The 18,917-nt window shown below is 37.9% G+C and overlaps 1 protein-coding gene across 3 annotated transcripts in view; it reads left to right on the forward strand.

Moving 5' to 3' along the window:
* Window positions 1-18,917, forward strand: part of MFSD8 (major facilitator superfamily domain containing 8) — a 47,830-nt gene extending 28,913 nt beyond the window's left edge. The window contains exons 8-12 of one of the 3 annotated variants that reach the window (XM_030815719.1): window positions 1,949-2,057; window positions 4,553-4,687; window positions 14,779-14,882; window positions 14,971-15,218; window positions 15,905-18,917. In XM_030815719.1, the coding sequence (XP_030671579.1) occupies window positions 1,949-2,057; window positions 4,553-4,687; window positions 14,779-14,882; window positions 14,971-15,218; window positions 15,905-16,111 (803 nt within the window). In that variant the 3' untranslated portion in view covers window positions 16,112-18,917. Of the gene's footprint in view, window positions 1-1,948; window positions 2,058-4,552; window positions 4,688-14,778; window positions 14,883-14,970; window positions 15,273-15,904 lie in introns of those variants that run through there. The other 2 variants (XR_004030938.1, XM_030815720.1) reach the window with 2 other exon arrangements.

The following is an 18,917-nucleotide window of genomic DNA, read 5'->3' on the forward strand; positions in this document are numbered from 1 at the left end:
AAGGTGCTTAATTCCCTTTAAGTATAGCAGACTATTTCCAGATCTACTTATTGTTGGAGGAGGAACTCCTCAAGAATCCTGAGATAGAAAAGCAGGCATTATTATGAAAAAAATCATAGAAACTTACTGCATCTTAGGAAAGCCCCCCCCACCAACAACAACTGACACTACAATTTAAGATAGCATAAATAAACATATCTTTGTAATATTTTGTGTATTAATACCTGGCTTAGGCTGGGCGTGGTGGCTCACGCCTGTAATCCCAGCACTTTGGGAGGCCGAGGTGGGTGGATCATGAGGTCAAGAGATTGAGACTATCCTGGCCAACATGGTGAAACCCCGTCTCTACTAAAAATACAAAAATAGCTGTAGTCCCAGCTACTCGGGAGACTGAGACAGGAGAATCGCTTGAACCTGGGAGTTGGGGGTTGCATTGAGCAGAGATCGGGTCTCTGCACTGCAGCCTGGCAACAGAGCAAGACTCCGTCCCCCCCTGCCAAAAAAAAAAATACCTGGCTTATTTTGGTATTTATTTATGTAAAAAAACTATTTTATTCTGAATAAGTGGATAAATTACAAAACAGTGTGATGAATATGTATGAGTAGATTAATACGTATGCATGATTCTCAGTTACATCAAGAATAGCTTAATGTGTATTAAGCTTAAGGCATTGTTCAGGATGCGAAGTCAGTACACTTACTTTGTCCTCCTTATTTATAAAACCACCATCAAATCCTGATTATTTCTTTGCAGAAATATAAGTGATAGGGTTTTTAAAAATGGTAATGATAACATAAGGATCTTTACGAATACTAATTTCTTGTTATTTATTTACTTATTTATTTATTTTTTGAGACAGAGTCTGTGTCACCCTGGCTGGAGTGCAGTGGCTCAATCTTGGCTCACTGTAACCTCAGTCTCTTGGTTCAAGCAATTCTTGTGCCTCAGTCCCTCAAGTGGCTGAGATTACAGGCGTGCAGCACCACGCCCAGCTAATGTTTTTTTTGTATTTTTAGTAGAGATGGGGTTTTGCCATGTTGGCCAGGCTGGTCTCAAACTTCTGACCTCATATGATCCACCTGCATTGGCCTCCCATAGTGCTGGGATTACAGGTATGAGCCAACGCTTCTGGCCATGAATACTAATTTCATGTAACACTGAAATTCAAAATATATATCCATTGAAGTAAATCATAGAACTGGGAACTGATTTAATAAACCACTGGAGTTCTTCATGAAATTCTTGTAAGTCTAAGATTTAAGTAAGGTGGAAAAAATCTGCGGTTGAAATTTAAAGCAAATATATTTAGTATGAGATTACTATGTTACAGAGTTCTATAAATTACATTCCTGTTTTTGGATTGAGATATACCAAGTAGAAAATACATCTGAGTATTTCTTAAGATAACAGGATTGAAGTATATCTCTGGGGAAGAAAATTCCCCTTGCTTTTAAATGCCATTTAAAAATTATTTCTGTCATATAAATTATCTTATTGTTGGCCATGCACAGTGGCTCACACTTGTAATCCCAACACTTTGGGAGGCCAAGGCGGGCGGACTGGTTGAGCTCAGGAGTTCGAGCCCAGATTGGGTAGCATGGTGAAACCTCATCTCTACAAAAAATATAAAAATTAGCTGGGTATGGTAGTACATGCCTGTAGTCCCAGCTTCTTGGGAGGCTGAGGTAGGAGGATCACCTGAGCCTGGGGAGGTCAAGGCTGCAGTGAGCTGTGATCATGACACTGCACTCTAGTCTGGATGACAGAGTGAGACCCTGTCTGAAAAAATATAAATAAATTCTCTTATTATTAAACTACTTTGAAGCCTAAAATTTTTTTTAAATGTTTATTTATAAATTTTGCTACAATGTAATTTCTACATTACTTTAATGTCATAAGAAAAATTAGATGTATAGGTAATGTAATTTTTCTCCTATTTCCCTATAGCAAGTACAGATGAAGCTCAGATTCCCCAAGGAAATATTGACCAAGTTGCTGTTGTAGCCATCAATGTTCTGTTTTTTGTGGCTCTATTTATCTTTGCCCTTTTTGAAACGTAAGTTTTATTCCATCTTCATCTAAATCAGATTATGTTTTAACCTTTATTTCTTAATGCAGTGTTAATTAGGCCTATAGATGTTATTGAAAATCTTATGTAAGGCAAATTTTTCTTACCATGATGTAAAAAACGTATATACATTTTGTTCCTTTTAACTTGAATGTAGTTAATTATTTGTCCATAATCTTACTACCTTATCTTATTTTCTTATAAAAGAATCTGTTTCACTACTCTTTCCCTCTTTCATCTGAGTTTTATGATAAATACAGTTATAAAATTGTAGTGCCATGATTTAATTATCCTTAAGCTCTGTAATTTCCTACATATATGTGTGTGTATATATATATATATATATATATATATATATATATATGATTCAGTCTGGTAGTTTTAACTCAATTTAATACCTGACCTTGAAGAAAAACCTAGTATATTACAAAATCTCTGCCTTGTGCAGGCTTTATTGACCTTTATCATATGGCTCTTTTATTTTTAAAATAACTTTCCATGAAATTATAAAAATAGTACATTCAAATCCCAAATATTACAACTGTATTTCTATATCCACTCCTTTCTGTGAAAGTAACCACTGCTAATACTTTAGTTGGTATTTTTTCTTTTTTTTCTTTTTTTGAGACGGAGTCTCGCTCTGTCGCCCAGGCTGGAGTGCAGTGGTGCGATCTCGGCTCACTGCAAGCTCTGCCTCCCGGGTTCACGCCATTCTCCTGCCTCAGCCTCCTGAGTAGCTGGGACTACAGGCGCCCGCCACCACGCCCGGCTAATTTTTTTTTGTATTGTTAGTAGAGACGGGGCTTCACCGTGGTCTCGATCGCCTGACCTCGTGATCCTCCCGCCTCGGCCTCCCAAAGTGCTGGGATTACAAGCGTGAGCCACTGTGCCCGGCCTTTAGTTTGTATTTTTTCAAACATTTTTCCTATGTATGTATAAGAGTGTATGTATATGCATGTATCTATTAAACTTACGTAGATTATGTGATATTATCATTTGACAACTTGGTTTATTTACTTGTTAATACATTGTGTCATTTTTATGTTAGTACTTGTAGGTTTGCTTGGTGTTTTTATTTTCAAAATTATTGAGATATATGAAAGTTCCAGCACACCTGATATTTTAGGGGCAATTTTTTATTGTGGGAAAATATACATAACATAAAATTTAACGTGTTAACTTTTTTTGTTTTGTTTTGAGACAGAGTCTCACTCTGTCACCCAGGCTGGAGTGCAGTGGTGCAATCACGGCTCACTGCAGCCTTGACCTCCTGGGCTCAGGTGACCTTCCAGCCTCAGCCCCCTAAGTAGCTGGGACCACAGGCATGCGCCACCATGCTCAGCTAATTTGTTTATATTTTTTGTAGAGACAGGATTTCCCCATGTTGCCCAGGCTGATCTCGAACTCCTGGGCTCAAGTGATCTGCTCACCTTGGCCTCCCAAAGTGCTGGGATTACAGACGTGAGCCATCGTGCCTGGCACTATCATGTTAGCTATTTTTAAGGTATGCAATTCAGTAGCATTAAGTGCATTCACAATGTTGTGCAACCATGACCACTAGCTATTTCCAGAATGTTTTCATCATCCTAAACAGAAGCTCCATACCCATTAAACAGTAACATACTAATTAAACAATGTTAAATAAATTTCAGACTGGGTGTGGTGGCTCACGCTTGTAATCGCAGCACTTTGGGAGGCTGAGGCAGGTGGATCACTTGAGGTCAGGACTTCAAGACCAGCCTGGCCATGTGGTGAAACCCTGTCTGTATTAAAAATACAAAAATTAGCTAGGTATGGTGGTGGGTGCCTGTAGTCCCAGCTACTCAGTAAGCCGAGGCAGGAGAATTGCTTGAACCCAGGAGATGGAGGTTGCAGTGAGCCGAGATCGTGCCACTGCACTCCAGCCCAGGTGACAGAGTGAGACTTTGGCGTCTCAAAAATAATAAACATTAAATATAAATTGCATTTTCTAGTCAGTTAATAGAAAGAGATCAAATGTAGGGAGAGAAACTTGGCAAGGAAGGATATAGTCGTTTAAAGGAAGAGACATTGAGAGGTAAAGAGAAAAATATATACATTCAAAAATCCAGTATATTCTGATAACTTAATATAACATTATTGCATTGAAAGAGACCAATTTAATTAAAAATATAACCGTGATTATTTAGTAATGTTAGAATGATAGGCATTATGATTGGTGTGGTTTGTTTCCTTTTCCTTTGTTTCAGACTTTCTGTAATATGGCTATATTAGTTATGTAATTAAACATTAGGAAGTAAAATGTGAGTAAGCAGACTTAATAACTTAGGTGTGTAATAACAAATGCTTAAAATGTGTTCAAACTTTTGCTTAGGTCTGTTGTCATTGCTAAAAGGCATGCACATTCTTGAATGTGTAGCTGTCATTATTAAAACTTACACTTCACTTTAAGTATAACAGTTACTGTGATTTAAATAAAATAAGAATAATTTTTTTTTTCTTAGCATCATTACTCCATTAACAATGGATATGTATGCCTGGACTCAAGAACAAGCTGTGTTATATAATGGCATAATACTTGCTGCTCTTGGGGTTGAAGCAGTTGTTATTTTCTTAGGAGTTAAGTTACTTTCCAAAAAGTAAGTTAAGTGTTTTTGGTTTTATGTCTATTTTTAAAAAATAAAACAAAAAACAGAGCTAACAATGCAAATGGATGTACCAGGAAAATAATTTAAAGCTTTTTTTTGCACACAAATTTACAATTTATTAAGAGATTGTAATATTTCTATACCCTACAGCATTTCTTTGGTAAAACAAAATTTCTCACAAAGTATATAATTGACTCTTATTTATCTTTTGTCTACTATGTTTTCCTGAAAGTATATTTCATAAACCATTGTTCTACTGTATTGTAATATATATTGTGCAACACAAAAGATTCAGTGGTTAAGTTTGGAAAATCTTGGTTAAGATTACCAAACTTATTCTAGAACTTCTATCCACAGTATATATATTCTATATCATCATCATGGCAAATAAAATTTATGTCATTTCCCAGACCACACAACACTTTTTTTTTTATTGAGATAAGGTCTCGTTTTGTTACCCATACTGGAATGCAGTGGTGCAATCATGGCTCAGTGCAGCCTAATGGGCTCAAGTGATCCTCTCATCTCAGCCTCCTGAATAGCTGGACTACAGGCATGACCACCACACCTGGCTAATTCCTTTTATTTTTATTTTTTGTAGAGATAATATCTCACTGTGTTGCCCAGGCTAGTCTCATTCCTGGGCTCAAGCAATCCTCCAGCCTCAGTCTCCCAGAGTGTTGGGATTACAGGCATGAGCCACTGCGCCCAGCATAAGTGTTTTTTAATTGATACATGATAGATGTACATATGTTCGGGGTATGTGTGATAATTTGATACATTCATATAATGTATAAAGATCAAATCAAGATAATTGGGATACCATCACTTTAAATATTTACCTTTTCTTTATGCTAGGAACATTTGAATTACTCTTTTCTAGCAAGATAAATGGGATACCATCACTTTAAATATTTACCTTTTCTTTATGCTAGGAACATTTGAATTACTCTTTTCTAGCTTTTGACGTGTACACTAAATTATTGTTAACTATAGTCACCCTACTGAGCTATTGAAAACTAGGTCTTATTTCTTCTAACTGTGTATTTGTACCCATTAATCAACTATTGTTTATTGCCTCCTTCCCGCTATTATTCCTAGCCTCTGGTAACTACCAATTAGTCTCTTTTCTTTCTTTCTTTTCTTCTGTTTTTTTTTTTTCTTTTTGTAAAAGATGGTGTCTCACTCTGTTGCCCAGGATGGAGTGGAGTGGAGTGATCATAGCTCATGGCAGCCTCAAACTCCTGAGCTGAAGCAATCCTCCTGTCTCAGCCTCCTGAGTAGTTAGGACTACAGGCATGTGCCATAATGCCTGGCTAATTTTTTTTTTTTTAACTTTTTGTAGAGACAAGATCTTGCTGTGTTTCCTAGGCTCACCAATCTACTCTCTACCTTCGTGAGATTCATTTTTTTTATTTTTTTGTGAGGGAGTCTCGCTATGTTGCCCAGGCTGGAGTGCAGTGGCGCGATCTCAGCTCACTGCAACCTCCACCTCCCGGGTTCCAGCGATTCTGCTGCCTCAGCCTCCCAAGTAGCTGGGACTACAGGCACATGCCATCACACCTGGCTAAATTTTTTTTTTTTTTTTTTTTTTTTTTTTGAGACGGAGTCTCGCTCTGTCGCCCAGGCTGGAGTGCAGTGGCGCGATCTCGGCTCACTGCAAGCTCCGCCTCCCGGGTTCGCGCCATTCTCCTGCCTCAGCCTCTCCGAGTAGCTGGGACTACAGGCGCCTGCCACCACGCCTGGCTATTTTTTTTTTGTATTGTTAGTAGAGACGGGGTTTCACCGTGGTCTCGATCTCCTGACCTCGTGATCCGCCCGCCTCGGCCTCCCAAAGTGCTGGGATTACAAGCGTGAGCCACCGCGCCCGGCTTTTTTTTTATTTTTAGAGACGGGTTTCACCATGTTAGCCAGGATGGTCTCAATCTCCTGACCTCATGATCCGCCCGCCTCGGCCTCCCAAAGTGCTGGGATTACAGGTGTGAACCACCACTGCCGACCTGAGACTCGCTTTTTTAGCTCCCACATGAGTGAGAACATGTGATAATTTGTCTTTTTATGCTTGGCTTATTTCACTTAACATAATGACCATGAATTCCATCTATGTTACCCCAAATGATAGGATTTCATGGTTTTAATGGCTGAATAATATTCCCTTGTATATATATACCACATTTATCCATTCGTCCATTGATGGGCACTTAGGTTGGTTTCATATTTTGACTATTGTGAATAGTGTTGAAATGAACATGGGAGTGCAGATGTGTCTTTGATATATTGATTTCATTTCTTTTAGATACATACCTAGTAATGGGATTGCTGGTTCATATGGCAGTTCCATTTTAAGTTTTTTTGAGGAACTTCTGTACTGTTTTCCATAGTGGTTTTACTAATTTACATTCCCACCAACAGTATACAAGGGTTCCCCTTTCTCCACATCCTTGCCAGCATCCATTATTCCCTCTTTTTGATTAAAGCCATTTTAATTGGATTGAGAGAATACCTAATTGTGGTTTCAATTTGCATTTCTCTGATGATTAGTGATGTCGAACATTTTTTATGTACCTAGTGGCCTTTTATATGTCTTCTTTTGAGAATGTCTATTCACTGTTTAAAAGAATCATTTTGAGGGCCTGGTGCAGTGGCTCATGCCTGTAATCCCAGCATTTTGGGAGGCCAAGGCAGCTGGATCATTTGGGGTCAGGAGTTCGAGACCAGTCTGGCCAACATGGTGAAACCCCATTTCTACTAAAAATACAAAAATTTTTCTACTAAAAATACAGGGTGTGGTGGCACGTTTCTACTAAAATACAAAAATTTTTCTACTAAAAATAGAGGGTGTGGTGGCATGTGCCTGTAGTCCCAGCTACTCAGGAGGCAAGAGAATTGCTTCAACCTGGGAGATGGAGGTTGCAGCAGTGAACCGAGATCACACCACTGCCCTCCAGCCTGGGCAACACAGTGAGACTTCATCTCAAAATAAATAAATAAATACAAATAAATAAAAGAATAATTTTGGCAAGGTATAGTGGCTCACGTCTGCAACCCCAGCAATTTAGGAGGCTAAGATGGGAGGATCATTTCAGCCCAGGAGTTAGTTTGAGACCAGCCTGGGCAACATAGTGAGATCTTATCTCACTATGATATAATGAGATCCCTATTTCTTCACAGACACACACACACACACACACAATTAGCTTGGTGTGATGGAGCACGCCTGTAGTCCCAGCTACTTGGGAGGTTGAGGCGGGAGGATTGCTTGAGCCCAGGAGTTTGAGGCTGCAGTGAGCTGTGATTGTACCACTACACTCCAGTCTGGGTGACAGAGCAAGACCCATCTCTTGAAAAAAGAATCATTTTGTAAAAGTATAACTGTAAGGAACATATTTTCAGGGAAATGCTTGTGTAAAATTAAGTTCAGTCATATAGTCTATGGTGGAACATTAGTTAATGAATTTAGACAGTTCTATTTAAGTATTTCTCAAATACAGATACTCTTTAACTTGCAATGGGGCTACATCCTGATAAACTGATCATCATAAGTTGAAAATAGCACTAAGTCGAAAATACAGGCTGGGTGCAGTGGCTCACGCCTGCAATCCCAGCACCTTGGGAGGCCGAGGCGGGCAGATCACCTGAGGTCAGAAGTTCGAGACCAGCCCGGCCAACGTGGTGAAACCCCGTTGTAACTAAATATACAAAAATTAGCTGGGTGTGGTGGCCAGTGCCTGTAATCACAGCTGCTCCACAGGTGGAGGCACAAGAATCGCTTGAACCCAGGAGGTGGAGGTTGCAGTGAGCCACTGCATTCCAGCCTGGATGACAAGAGTGAAATTCCATCTCAAAAAAAAGCGAAAAACAAAACAAAACAAAAAAAACATTTAATACACCTAACCTACGGAGCATTGTAGCTTAGCTTAGCCTGCTTTAAACACGCTCCAGCACTCACATTAGTTTTCAGTTAGGCTAAATTATCTAACACAAAGTGTATTTTATAATAAAGTGTTGGATATCTCATGTAATTTGCCAAATACAGTATACTGTAGATTATAGTATTGGATGTTTACCTTTGTGATCATGTGGCTGATTAGGAGCTGTGGCTCTCTGCTGCTGTCCAGCATCATGAAACAGTATCATACCACAGACCACTAGTCTGGAAAAATACCAAAATTCAAAATTTGAAGTGTGGTTTCTACTGAATGAGTATCACTTTCCTACTGTTGTAAAGCTGAACAATTCTAAGTTGGACACTCATAAGTCAGAGACTGTATGTACTTTAATAAGGTTCTAAAATTAATCAACAAATGTTAAGTCAGTGTATCAGGTTCAGTGCTATGGGGGTACTATGAGAATTCTTGTCCTTATGGAGCCAAGTAGAGGGATCAAGATATAAGATAGACATATATTTTTATTCAAAGTTAATAGGAAGTACATTACATCTTGCTACAGAAGTAGAGCAACACTGCTGATACACATTCTTATAGAATGTCCAATACCATCCCCTCAAAGCACGTGTATTCCAGTAGGGGGAAAGCCAGTAAACACAAATGTGAAGTCAGATAGTGGTAAGTACTACCAAGAAGAATAGAAGAGAAGAGAATAAGGAGTGACAAGGGCAGGGCTGGGAAGTGGGGAAATGTTGTATTTGATACACTGCTCACGGAAGGTATATATGAGGAAGTTACATTTAAGCTGAGACCTTAGTGAAGTCAGCAAAGAGCCATGCAATGGCCTGGAACTCTCTTCCCCGGGAAGGCTGAGCTTTGTGTGTTTAAGGAACAAGCAGAAAGGCTGGTTTGACAAGAGCAGAGTGAGAGAAAAGGCAAATGATAAATTAGGTTAGAAAGATGTGAAGCCTGTTGGTATTCTGAGGGCGATAGAAGTCATTGGGTTTTTGTTGGTTGTTTGGTTGTTTGGTTTTTATGCATGTATTTTGGGAGACTTTGGGTTTGTTTTTATGTTTTACTGTTATGCAGAATTTCCAACGTATACCGAAGTCTAGAGCATCATGTACTGAATCTCCAATATCCATTACCCAGCTTCAACAATTATAAGCACTTAGACAATCCTGTTCCATCTCTACCTCTAGCTATTCCACACTCTCTTTCCCCTGTACCCGGATTATTTTGAAGGTGATCCTAGGCATCATTTCATATCTTCCATAAATATTTCAGTATGTGTCTCTAAAGTTAATGATATTATCTCATCCAAAAAAATGATTTATTAATATCATCACATATTCAGATGGCATTCAAATTTTCTCCACTGTCTCAAGTGTTTTTTGGCTTTGTTGTATTTGTTTTTCAGTATGTTCACTAGACTCAGGCTCTTAAGTTTCTTAAGTCTGTTTTAATCAATAAGTTTCTTCTCCATCTCTGTCTTTTTCTCTCTTTTCCTCTTACAAATTGAAGAAACCAGGATTTTTGCACTATAGTTTCCCACATTTTGGATCTTAGTGATTGCATCACTGGTGTTTTGAAGACATTTTCCATACTGCTATATTTTTCTTTTTTTTAATTATACTTTTTTTTTTTGAGATGGAGTTTCGTCTTGTTGCCCAGGCGGGAGTGCAATGGCGCGATCTTGGCTCACCGCAACCTCCACCTCCCGGGTTCAAGCCATTCTCCTGCCTCAGCTTCCCGAGTCCAAGTAGCTGGGATTACAGGTGTGTGCCACCCCACCCAGCTAATTTTTGTATTTTTAGTAGAGACAAGGTTTCACCATGTTGGCCTGGATGGTCTCTATCTCCTGACCTCAGATGATCCGTCCTCCGTGGCCTCCCAAAGTACTGGGATTACAGGTGTGAGCCACCACACCCAGCCTTTATTATACTTTGAGTTCTGGAATACATGTGCAGAATGTGCAGGTTTGTTACATAGGTATAAATGTACCATGGTGGTTTGCTGCACCCATCAATCACATTAGGTATTTCTCCTAATGCTATCCCTCCCCTAGCCCCCCACCCCCCAATGGGCCCCTGTGTGTGATGTTCCCCTCCCTGTGTCCATGTATTCTCATTGTTCAACTCCCACTTCTGAGTGAGAACATGCGGCGTTTGTTTTTCTGTTCCTTTGTTAGTTTGCTGAGAATGATGGTTTCCAGCTTCATCTATGTTCCTGCAAAAGACATGAACTCATCCCTTTTTTATGGCTGCATAGTTTTCCGTGGTGTATATGTGCTACATTTTCTTTATCCAGTCTGTCATTGATGGGCATTTGGGTTGGTTCCAAGTCTTTACTATTGTGAATAGTGCTGCAATAAACATACATGTGCATGTGTCTTTATAGTAGAATGATTTATAATCCTTTGGGTATATACCCAGTAATGGGATTGCTGGGTCAAATGGTATTTCTGGTTCTAGATCCTTGAGGAATCGCCACACTGTCTTCCACAATGGTTGAACTAATTTACACTCCCACCAACAGTGTAAAGGTGTTCCTATTTCTCCACATCCTCTCCAGCACTGTTGTTTCCTGACTTTTTAATGATTGCCATTCTAACTGGTGTGAGATGGTATCTCATTGTGATTTTGATATGCATTTCTCTAATGACCAGTGATGATGAGCTTTTTTTCATATGTTTGTTGGCTGCATAAATGTCTTCTTTTGAGAAGCGTCTGTTCATGTCCTTTGCCCACTTTTTGATGGGGTGGTTTTTTTCTTGTAAATTTGTTTAAGTTCCTTGTAGATTCTGGATATTAGCCCTTTGTCAGATGGATAGATTGCAAAAATTTTCTCTCATTCTGTAGGTTGCTTGTTCACTCTGATGATAGTTTATTTTGCTGTGAAGAAACCCTTTAGTTTAATTAGATCCCATTTATCAATTTTGGTTTTTGTTGCCATTGCTTTTGGTGTTTTAGTCATGAAGTCTTTGCCCATGCCTATGTCCTGAATGGTATTGCCTAGGTTTTCTTCTAGGGTCTTTATGGTTTTAGGTCTTATGTTTAAGTCTTTGATCTATCTTGAGTTAATTTTTGTATAAAGTATAAAGAAGGGGCCCAGTTTCAGTTTTCTGCCTATGACTAGCCAGTTTTCCCAACACCATTTATTAAATAGGGAATCCTTTCCCTATTGCTTGTTTTTGTCAGGTTTGTCAAAGATCAGATGGTTGTAGATATGTGGCGTTATTTCTGAGGCCTCTGTTCTGTTCCATTGGTCTATATATCTGTTTTGGTACAAGAACCATGCTGTTTTGGTTACTGTAGCCTTGTAGTGTAGTTTGAAGTCAGGTATTGTGATGTCTCCAGCTTTGTTCTTTTTGCTTAGGATTGTCTTGGCTTTATGGGCTCTGTTTTGGTTCCATATGAAATTTAAAGTAGTTTTTTTTCTAATTCTGTGAAGAAAGTCAATGGTAGCTTGATGGGGATAGCATTGAATCCATAAGTTACTTTGGACAGTATGGCCATTTTCACAATATTGATTCTTCCCGTCCATGAGCATGGAATGTTTTTCCATTTGTTTGTGTCCTCTCTTATGTCCTTGAGCAGTGGTTTCTAGTTCTCCTTGAAGAGGTCCTTCACATCCCTTGTAAGTTGTATTCCTAGATATTTTATTCTTTTTGTAGCAATTGTGAATGGCAGTTCACTCTTGATTTGGCTCTCTGTTTGTCTGTTATTGGTGTATAGGAATGCTTGTGATTTTTGCACATTGATTTTTTATCCTGAGACTTTGCTGAAGTTGCTTGTCAGCTTAAGGAGATTTTGGGCACCACTGGTCCCACAGAAATACAAACTACCATCAGAGAATAGCATAGTATTCTCTAATACTATAAACACCTCTATGCAAATAAAATAGAAAATCTAGAAGACATGGATAAATTCCTGGACACATACACCCTCCCAAGACTAAACCAGGAAGAAGTTGAATCCCTGAATTGACCAATAATAAGTTCTGAGATTGAGGCAGTAATTAATAGCCTACCAACCAAAAAAAGTCCAGGACCAGATGGATTCACAACTGAATTCTACCAGAGGTACAAAGTTTCCATTCCTTCTGAAACTCCATTCCTTCTGAAACTATGCCAAACAATAGAAGAAGAGGGACTCCTCCCTAACTCATTTTATGAGGCCAGCATCATCCTGATACCAAAACCTGGCAGAGACACAATAAAAAAGAAAATTTAAGGCCAATATCCCTGATGAACATCGATGCGAAAATCCTCAATAAAATACTGGCAAACCCAGGCCAGGTTCGGTGGCTCACGCCTGTAATCCCAGCACTTTGGGAGGCTGAAGTGGGTGGATCACGAGGTCAGGAGATGGAGACCATCCTGGCTAACACAGTGAAACCCCATCTCTACTAAAAATTCAAAAAAATAAGCCAGGCGTGGTGGCAGGCACCTGTAGTCCCAGCTACTCGGGAGGCTGAGGCAGGAGAATGGCATGAACCTGGGAGGCAGAGTTTGCAGTGAGCCAAGTTCATGCCACTGCATACCAGCCTGGGCAACAGAGCGAGACTCTGTCTCAAAATAATAATAATAATAATAATAATAAAATAAAAATAAATAAAAGTAAAAAAATAAAATACTGGCAAACTGAATTCAGCAGCACATCAAAAAGCTTATCCACCACAATCAAATCTGCTTCATCCCTGGGATGCAAGGCTGGTTCAACATACACGAATCAATAAATGTAATCCATCTCATAAACAGAACCAATGACAAAAACCACATGATTATCTCAATAGATGCAGAAAAGGCCTTTGATAAAATTCAACACTCCTTCATGCTAACAACACTCAATAAACTGATATTGATGGAACGTATCTCAAAATAATAAGAGCTATTTATGACAAACCCACAGCCAGTATCACACTGAATGGGCAAAAACTGGAAGCATTCCCTTTGAAAACCGGCACAAGACGAGGATGCCCTCTCTCACCTCTCCTATTCAACATAGTATTGGAAGTTCTGGCCAGGGCAATCAGGCAAGAGAAAGAAATAAAGGGTATTCAATTAGGAAATGAGGAAGTCAAATTGTCTCTGTTTGCAGATGACATGATTGCTGTATTTCTTAAAAACTAGTACTTGCGTCTAGAAGCTTGATGAAATTTGGGTTCAATTTTTTGGCAAGAATACTTTATAGATGGGGATATGTGCTTATATCAGAAGAAATACAGTGTTTTGTTTATCTCTTAACATGTAAGTAGCTGTTGATTATTCCATAAATCCGTTAATTCATTAATGAATCATTGCAAAATTCTGGTATTTTAATTCTATCATTCCTTTATTTGCTAGAATACTTACCATAAAGAGAATCTTTCCCTCACCAACTATTTGGTTAACCTGAGCTACAGTTGTATAGGAAAGGCAGGATAAAGGCTTGATTATTTTCTCTTGTTTCCCTAACATCCTCAAAAACTGACCAAAGAGTACTTTATTTTAATATACTATGAATTCATAGATTATAACACTTTTTTTTTTGGAGACAGGGTCTTGCTCTGTCACCCAGTCTGGAGTGCAGTGGTGCCATCACAGCTCACTGCAGCCTTGACCTCCTGGGCTCAAGTAATCCTCCTGCCTCCACCTCCTAAGTAGCTAGAACTACAGGCACCAAATACCACTCCCGGCTAATTTTTAAAATTTTGTGTAGAGATGGGGTCTTGCTATGTTGCCCAGGCTGGTTTTGAACTTCTGGCATCAAGCAGTCCTCCCGCTTTGGCCTCCCAAAGTACTGGGGTTATAGGCGTGAGCCACTATACCAGGCCACAGATGATAATACTTTTTGTGTGTTTCAATCCATTGCCATTATTATTCTGGTTTGGTACTCACATTGTCACATTTTTGGCCAGCTTCTTCAAATTGGCTGAGTCAAAAAGACTCATGACCTAGTAGTCACTGATAACTTATATGCTTTTTGCTGTGAAAGATCTGAGCTCATCTGCTTTTTGTGTCCCAGACCTTAAGTCAGCCGTTTTTCAGAGGAGTCCTGGTTATTTTTAGTGGAAAATTATATTTAGCATTCTTTTTAATGGATATATCACTAAAAGTACAAGATATTATTTTTAGTTTTTAAAATTATGAAAGTAATGAAGCTGTGTTATAATGTTTCATTTTAAAATTACAGAGTTTCTGTTCTTTAACAGGATTGGCGAGCGTGCTATTCTACTGGGAGGACTCATCGTTGTATGGGTTGGCTTCTTTATCTTGTTACCTTGGGGAAATCAATTTCCCAAAATACAGTGGGAAGGTATAGCCATACATAATTCTATAATGTTAACCTCTGTTATTTATCTAAAATCAACAAGTAATGCACTGCAATGGTTTTGTTTTTACAGATTTGCACAATAATTCAATCCCTAATATCACATTTGGGGAAATTATTATTGGTCTTTGGAAGTCTCCAGTGGAAGATGACAATGAAAGACCAACTGGTTGCTCGATTGAACAAGCCTGGTGCCTCTACACCCCGGTGATTCATCTGGCCCAGTTCCTTACATCAGTTGTGCTAATTGGATTAGGCTATCCAGTCTGCAATCTTATGTCGTATACTCTATATTCAAAAATTCTAGGACCAAAACCTCAGGTAAGCCAGGTACCCTGACATTGCAATTATAGAAAATATACTTGTAAACACTCACATTTTTTGCTGCCATTCTCTATTTTTACACAGACTGATTTGAGGGATTTTTATCATATTCAGCATTTAAAATTTTTAAAAATCCCACAACTTCTATAAAGTTCATTCTTGGGTAGGTTATGTGGGTTATAGTTTTGGATACAGAAGTTGTAGGAGTGGCATTGTGGTAGAGTGTAAAGTGGCGCAGTGGAGTCAGCCAAATATGGCTTCAAACCTCTTGAACAAGTTACTTAAACTTTCTGAGTTTCAGCTTCTACCTTTGTTAAACGGGCATAACACCTGTCATCGAAACTTGTGAACATTACAAATGATGTATGTAAAGCACCTACCTCAATGACTGGCATGTAGCAGGTACAAAATAAATGTTAGCTTTAAAAGGTATTTTAATCAATTTTATTATTCCCAGGGCTTTGACAGACATTAAGTTTTTCCCTTTACACTCCTTTTATTTTTCTTAATCTGACTTAATATCAAATGCTATATTTATAGGTGGCATTTTATGTTTAATTTAAAAGTAAAAGATGCAGAAATGATTCTTGTAAGTTTGCTGTAGTTTGGTAATACCATTTATTTGCTTTTAAATAACTAAACCCCCATATCAATCTGCTTGTCCTCCATTTCACCCCCAACAGGGTGTATACATGGGCTGGTTAACCGCATCTGGAAGTGGAGCCCGGATTCTTGGGCCTATGTTCATCAGCCAAGTGTATGCTCACTGGGGACCACGATGGGCATTCAGCCTGGTGTGTGGAATAATAGTGCTCACCATCACCCTCCTGGGAGTGGTTTACAAAAGACTCATTGCTCTTTCTGTAAGATATGGGAGGATTCAGGAATAAACTAGCTAAGACTGTGATGGAAAATACTTGCTGTGTGACACTTCCTGGTCTAAAGCTCTGCTAGACAATTGCGGTGAGCCAGTCTCCAAGAATCAGACTACAGATATTGCAGATTTTGAAGAACAAGAACATATGTTGAATAACAGAATTCTACATGTCATTGTGAATAGTAGGTTATATAAAAACATACTTGATCATAATTTCCTTATCTCAGAAATGAAATATTGTTCTTATAATACCTTTTTGTGGTTGCATGAACTAATGAGTGAATGGACAATGATGAATAAATGTGAAGTTGTATTCTTAATACCAACTGCAGAAGTGTCATTAAAATAATATACAGTGGAACCAGAAAGAGGATTCTGTAAGAATTAGCCATAGCAGAATACAATTATAGAATTTTAAAAACCCAAGTAGAGGTATTTTTATTCAGACACCTACTTTTTATTTATAAAAAAATGCATTTTCTATTATCAAGTTCCCTTATGAAATAAAAATTATAACACTTATATTTTCCATTTAGCATGCCTAACATCCTACCCTGCCTTCTATGAGTCTTTCTTCTAATACTGTACCTCTGCCTCATTTTAGTTCAGGGTTTCACTAAGTAACCCCTGCATTAATAAATGAATATGAATAATGCTAATACTTGAGCATTACAGAGGATTAAGAGATCAAGATACTTCACTGCCTATTAGCCTAATAGGGATACCTACTTTCTTTCAAATGCCAATAATTCACATTAGAAACATAATCCAGATATGTGTTATTGTATATATATACAAAACAGTAAATGGTTTCTTAAAATTATTGCTATTTTTCAACCCCCTTAAACTGGAGAAAAACATTTACTTTAATTAGTAAAACATTAATTAATTTACTTTAATTTTTCCCATCTCTCAGTAGTGGCAGGGAGGAACACAACAGTTTTCAATCTATGTCTGCATAGCTGTTTAGAGCTGCAGAATTTTAGTTGGATTTTTAATTTGGATGATCCCTGACAGCCCCAACCTAGTCAGGCTAATAAGTATTTGAGGCAAAATGGCTCTAATCTAACAATTTACTAAGTTTACTTGAAGTTGGCTAAATAACACTGTATGTTTAACTTCTACCTCTACATAAGTTGAATGCTGATAAAAGGAACTAGTAGATAACTATGTATATTGATAAGCACTGTTACAGAAAATGCAAAAATATTTCTAAACACTTTTCCAAATGTTTTCTACTTTAAGTTAGAAATATTTTCAAATCTGAGAATAAACACTATATAATCTGCACTTTATAGGTTGGGTGCGGTGTCTCACACCTGTAATCCCAGCACTTTGGAAGGCCAAGGCAGGAGGATTGCTTGAGGCCAGGAATTCAAGACCAGCCTGGGAAACAAAGTGAGACCCTGTCTCTACAAAAAATAAAATAAAAACAAAAATTTAAAACCGTATAATCTGCACTTTATGCTAAACTTGCTGTGCTCTTAAACTCAATTTTTTCAGCTCTAATAAAGGGCTTAATTTGATAGAATTATTCTACGATTAAATTCTGAAGACTTTTCACTCTCCTCTGCCACCCATAGCAAGACTGCTTCCATAGATTTCTCAGAACCGTAACCAGGTTTCTGGCTATTTGGTCAAGTCTGGGATCCCTCTTACCTGTTATTCTGCAGCTGCTTTCTCTGTCTTACATTTTTTGGGCCACTTCTAATCTTAAAGAATAAACTCTACCCTTGGTTTGCATAGTGTGCATGACAAAAATAACAAGAATGGTAATGATGAAAATGATAAGGGCAAAATTTGTGGAGTGCTTTCCACATTCCAGGTAATGTGTGACATGTAATTTAATTCTTACAGCAGTCTTATGGAGTGAAAATACTATTATGATTCCCATTTTACAGATGAAAGAATGGATGCACAGAAAAGTTACTTGTCTAAGTAACAGTCTATCCTTAAAGTCCACAGTCTTAACCACTTTATTTTTCATAGTGAGGAAAATAGCCCAGAAAGTTGCAGTTTCAATTCATTACTAATTGTAGGTTAACTTAACTATACCAGTGACTCCTATTAGCAGAAATATTTGGGCAACATAAGCCCACTGACTGGAGCTTTTGTCTTAGCATAATAGCCTGTTTCCAGCAAGAATATAACAGAGAAAAGTTTCCCAGTTTTCAAAGGTTTATAATATTGATTAAAATTTAGATAAACTTAACCTTGCGTAAATAACTCTTACTTTCCTTTTTATTGAGAGCATTTTCTTCTTTGGAGGATTATACCTTGCTCATCTTGGCACAAAAGAAGGTGAAAGGAAGAAACATGGGATTGGGAAAAGAGCAAGGAGGTAAAGTTTGAGGAAAAAAAATCACTCTGTTCATGTCTTCTTGAGTAGGCCAAGTTGCATATAAAAAGAAAATGACAACAGGAGATTTTAAGGTATGATATATTGTTAAGAGTAGTACATATTTAAGAAGAGAAAATATGTTTTTGAAAACAAATTTAAACTTGAAAGGATGATTTTCATATTTTGAAGGGATTTATAACTTCACAAAGCATCTCCATTCTATCTTGTTCGGCTTTACATTTAAAAATAAACTCTTCTGGTTCATATAAAAGTATCTCTTACATAAAGTGAAATCTGATAATTTTTTGTTTTGACAAGGATAAACTACTTATCTGCATCTGTTTAAGAATAGATTAACTTACTTTGAGAAGAAATTCTGGGCACCATTTTTGACTATTGAAGACTTGTTTGTAATTTAATTTCTACTTTACATTGTGAATGTTCATTTTCTAATAAACAAGATTATTTTGCATAGGTA

Source organism: Nomascus leucogenys, chromosome 7b (genome assembly GCF_006542625.1).
Source record: "Nomascus leucogenys isolate Asia chromosome 7b, Asia_NLE_v1, whole genome shotgun sequence".
In the NCBI taxonomy this organism is placed as follows: domain Eukaryota; kingdom Metazoa; phylum Chordata; class Mammalia; order Primates; family Hylobatidae; genus Nomascus; species Nomascus leucogenys.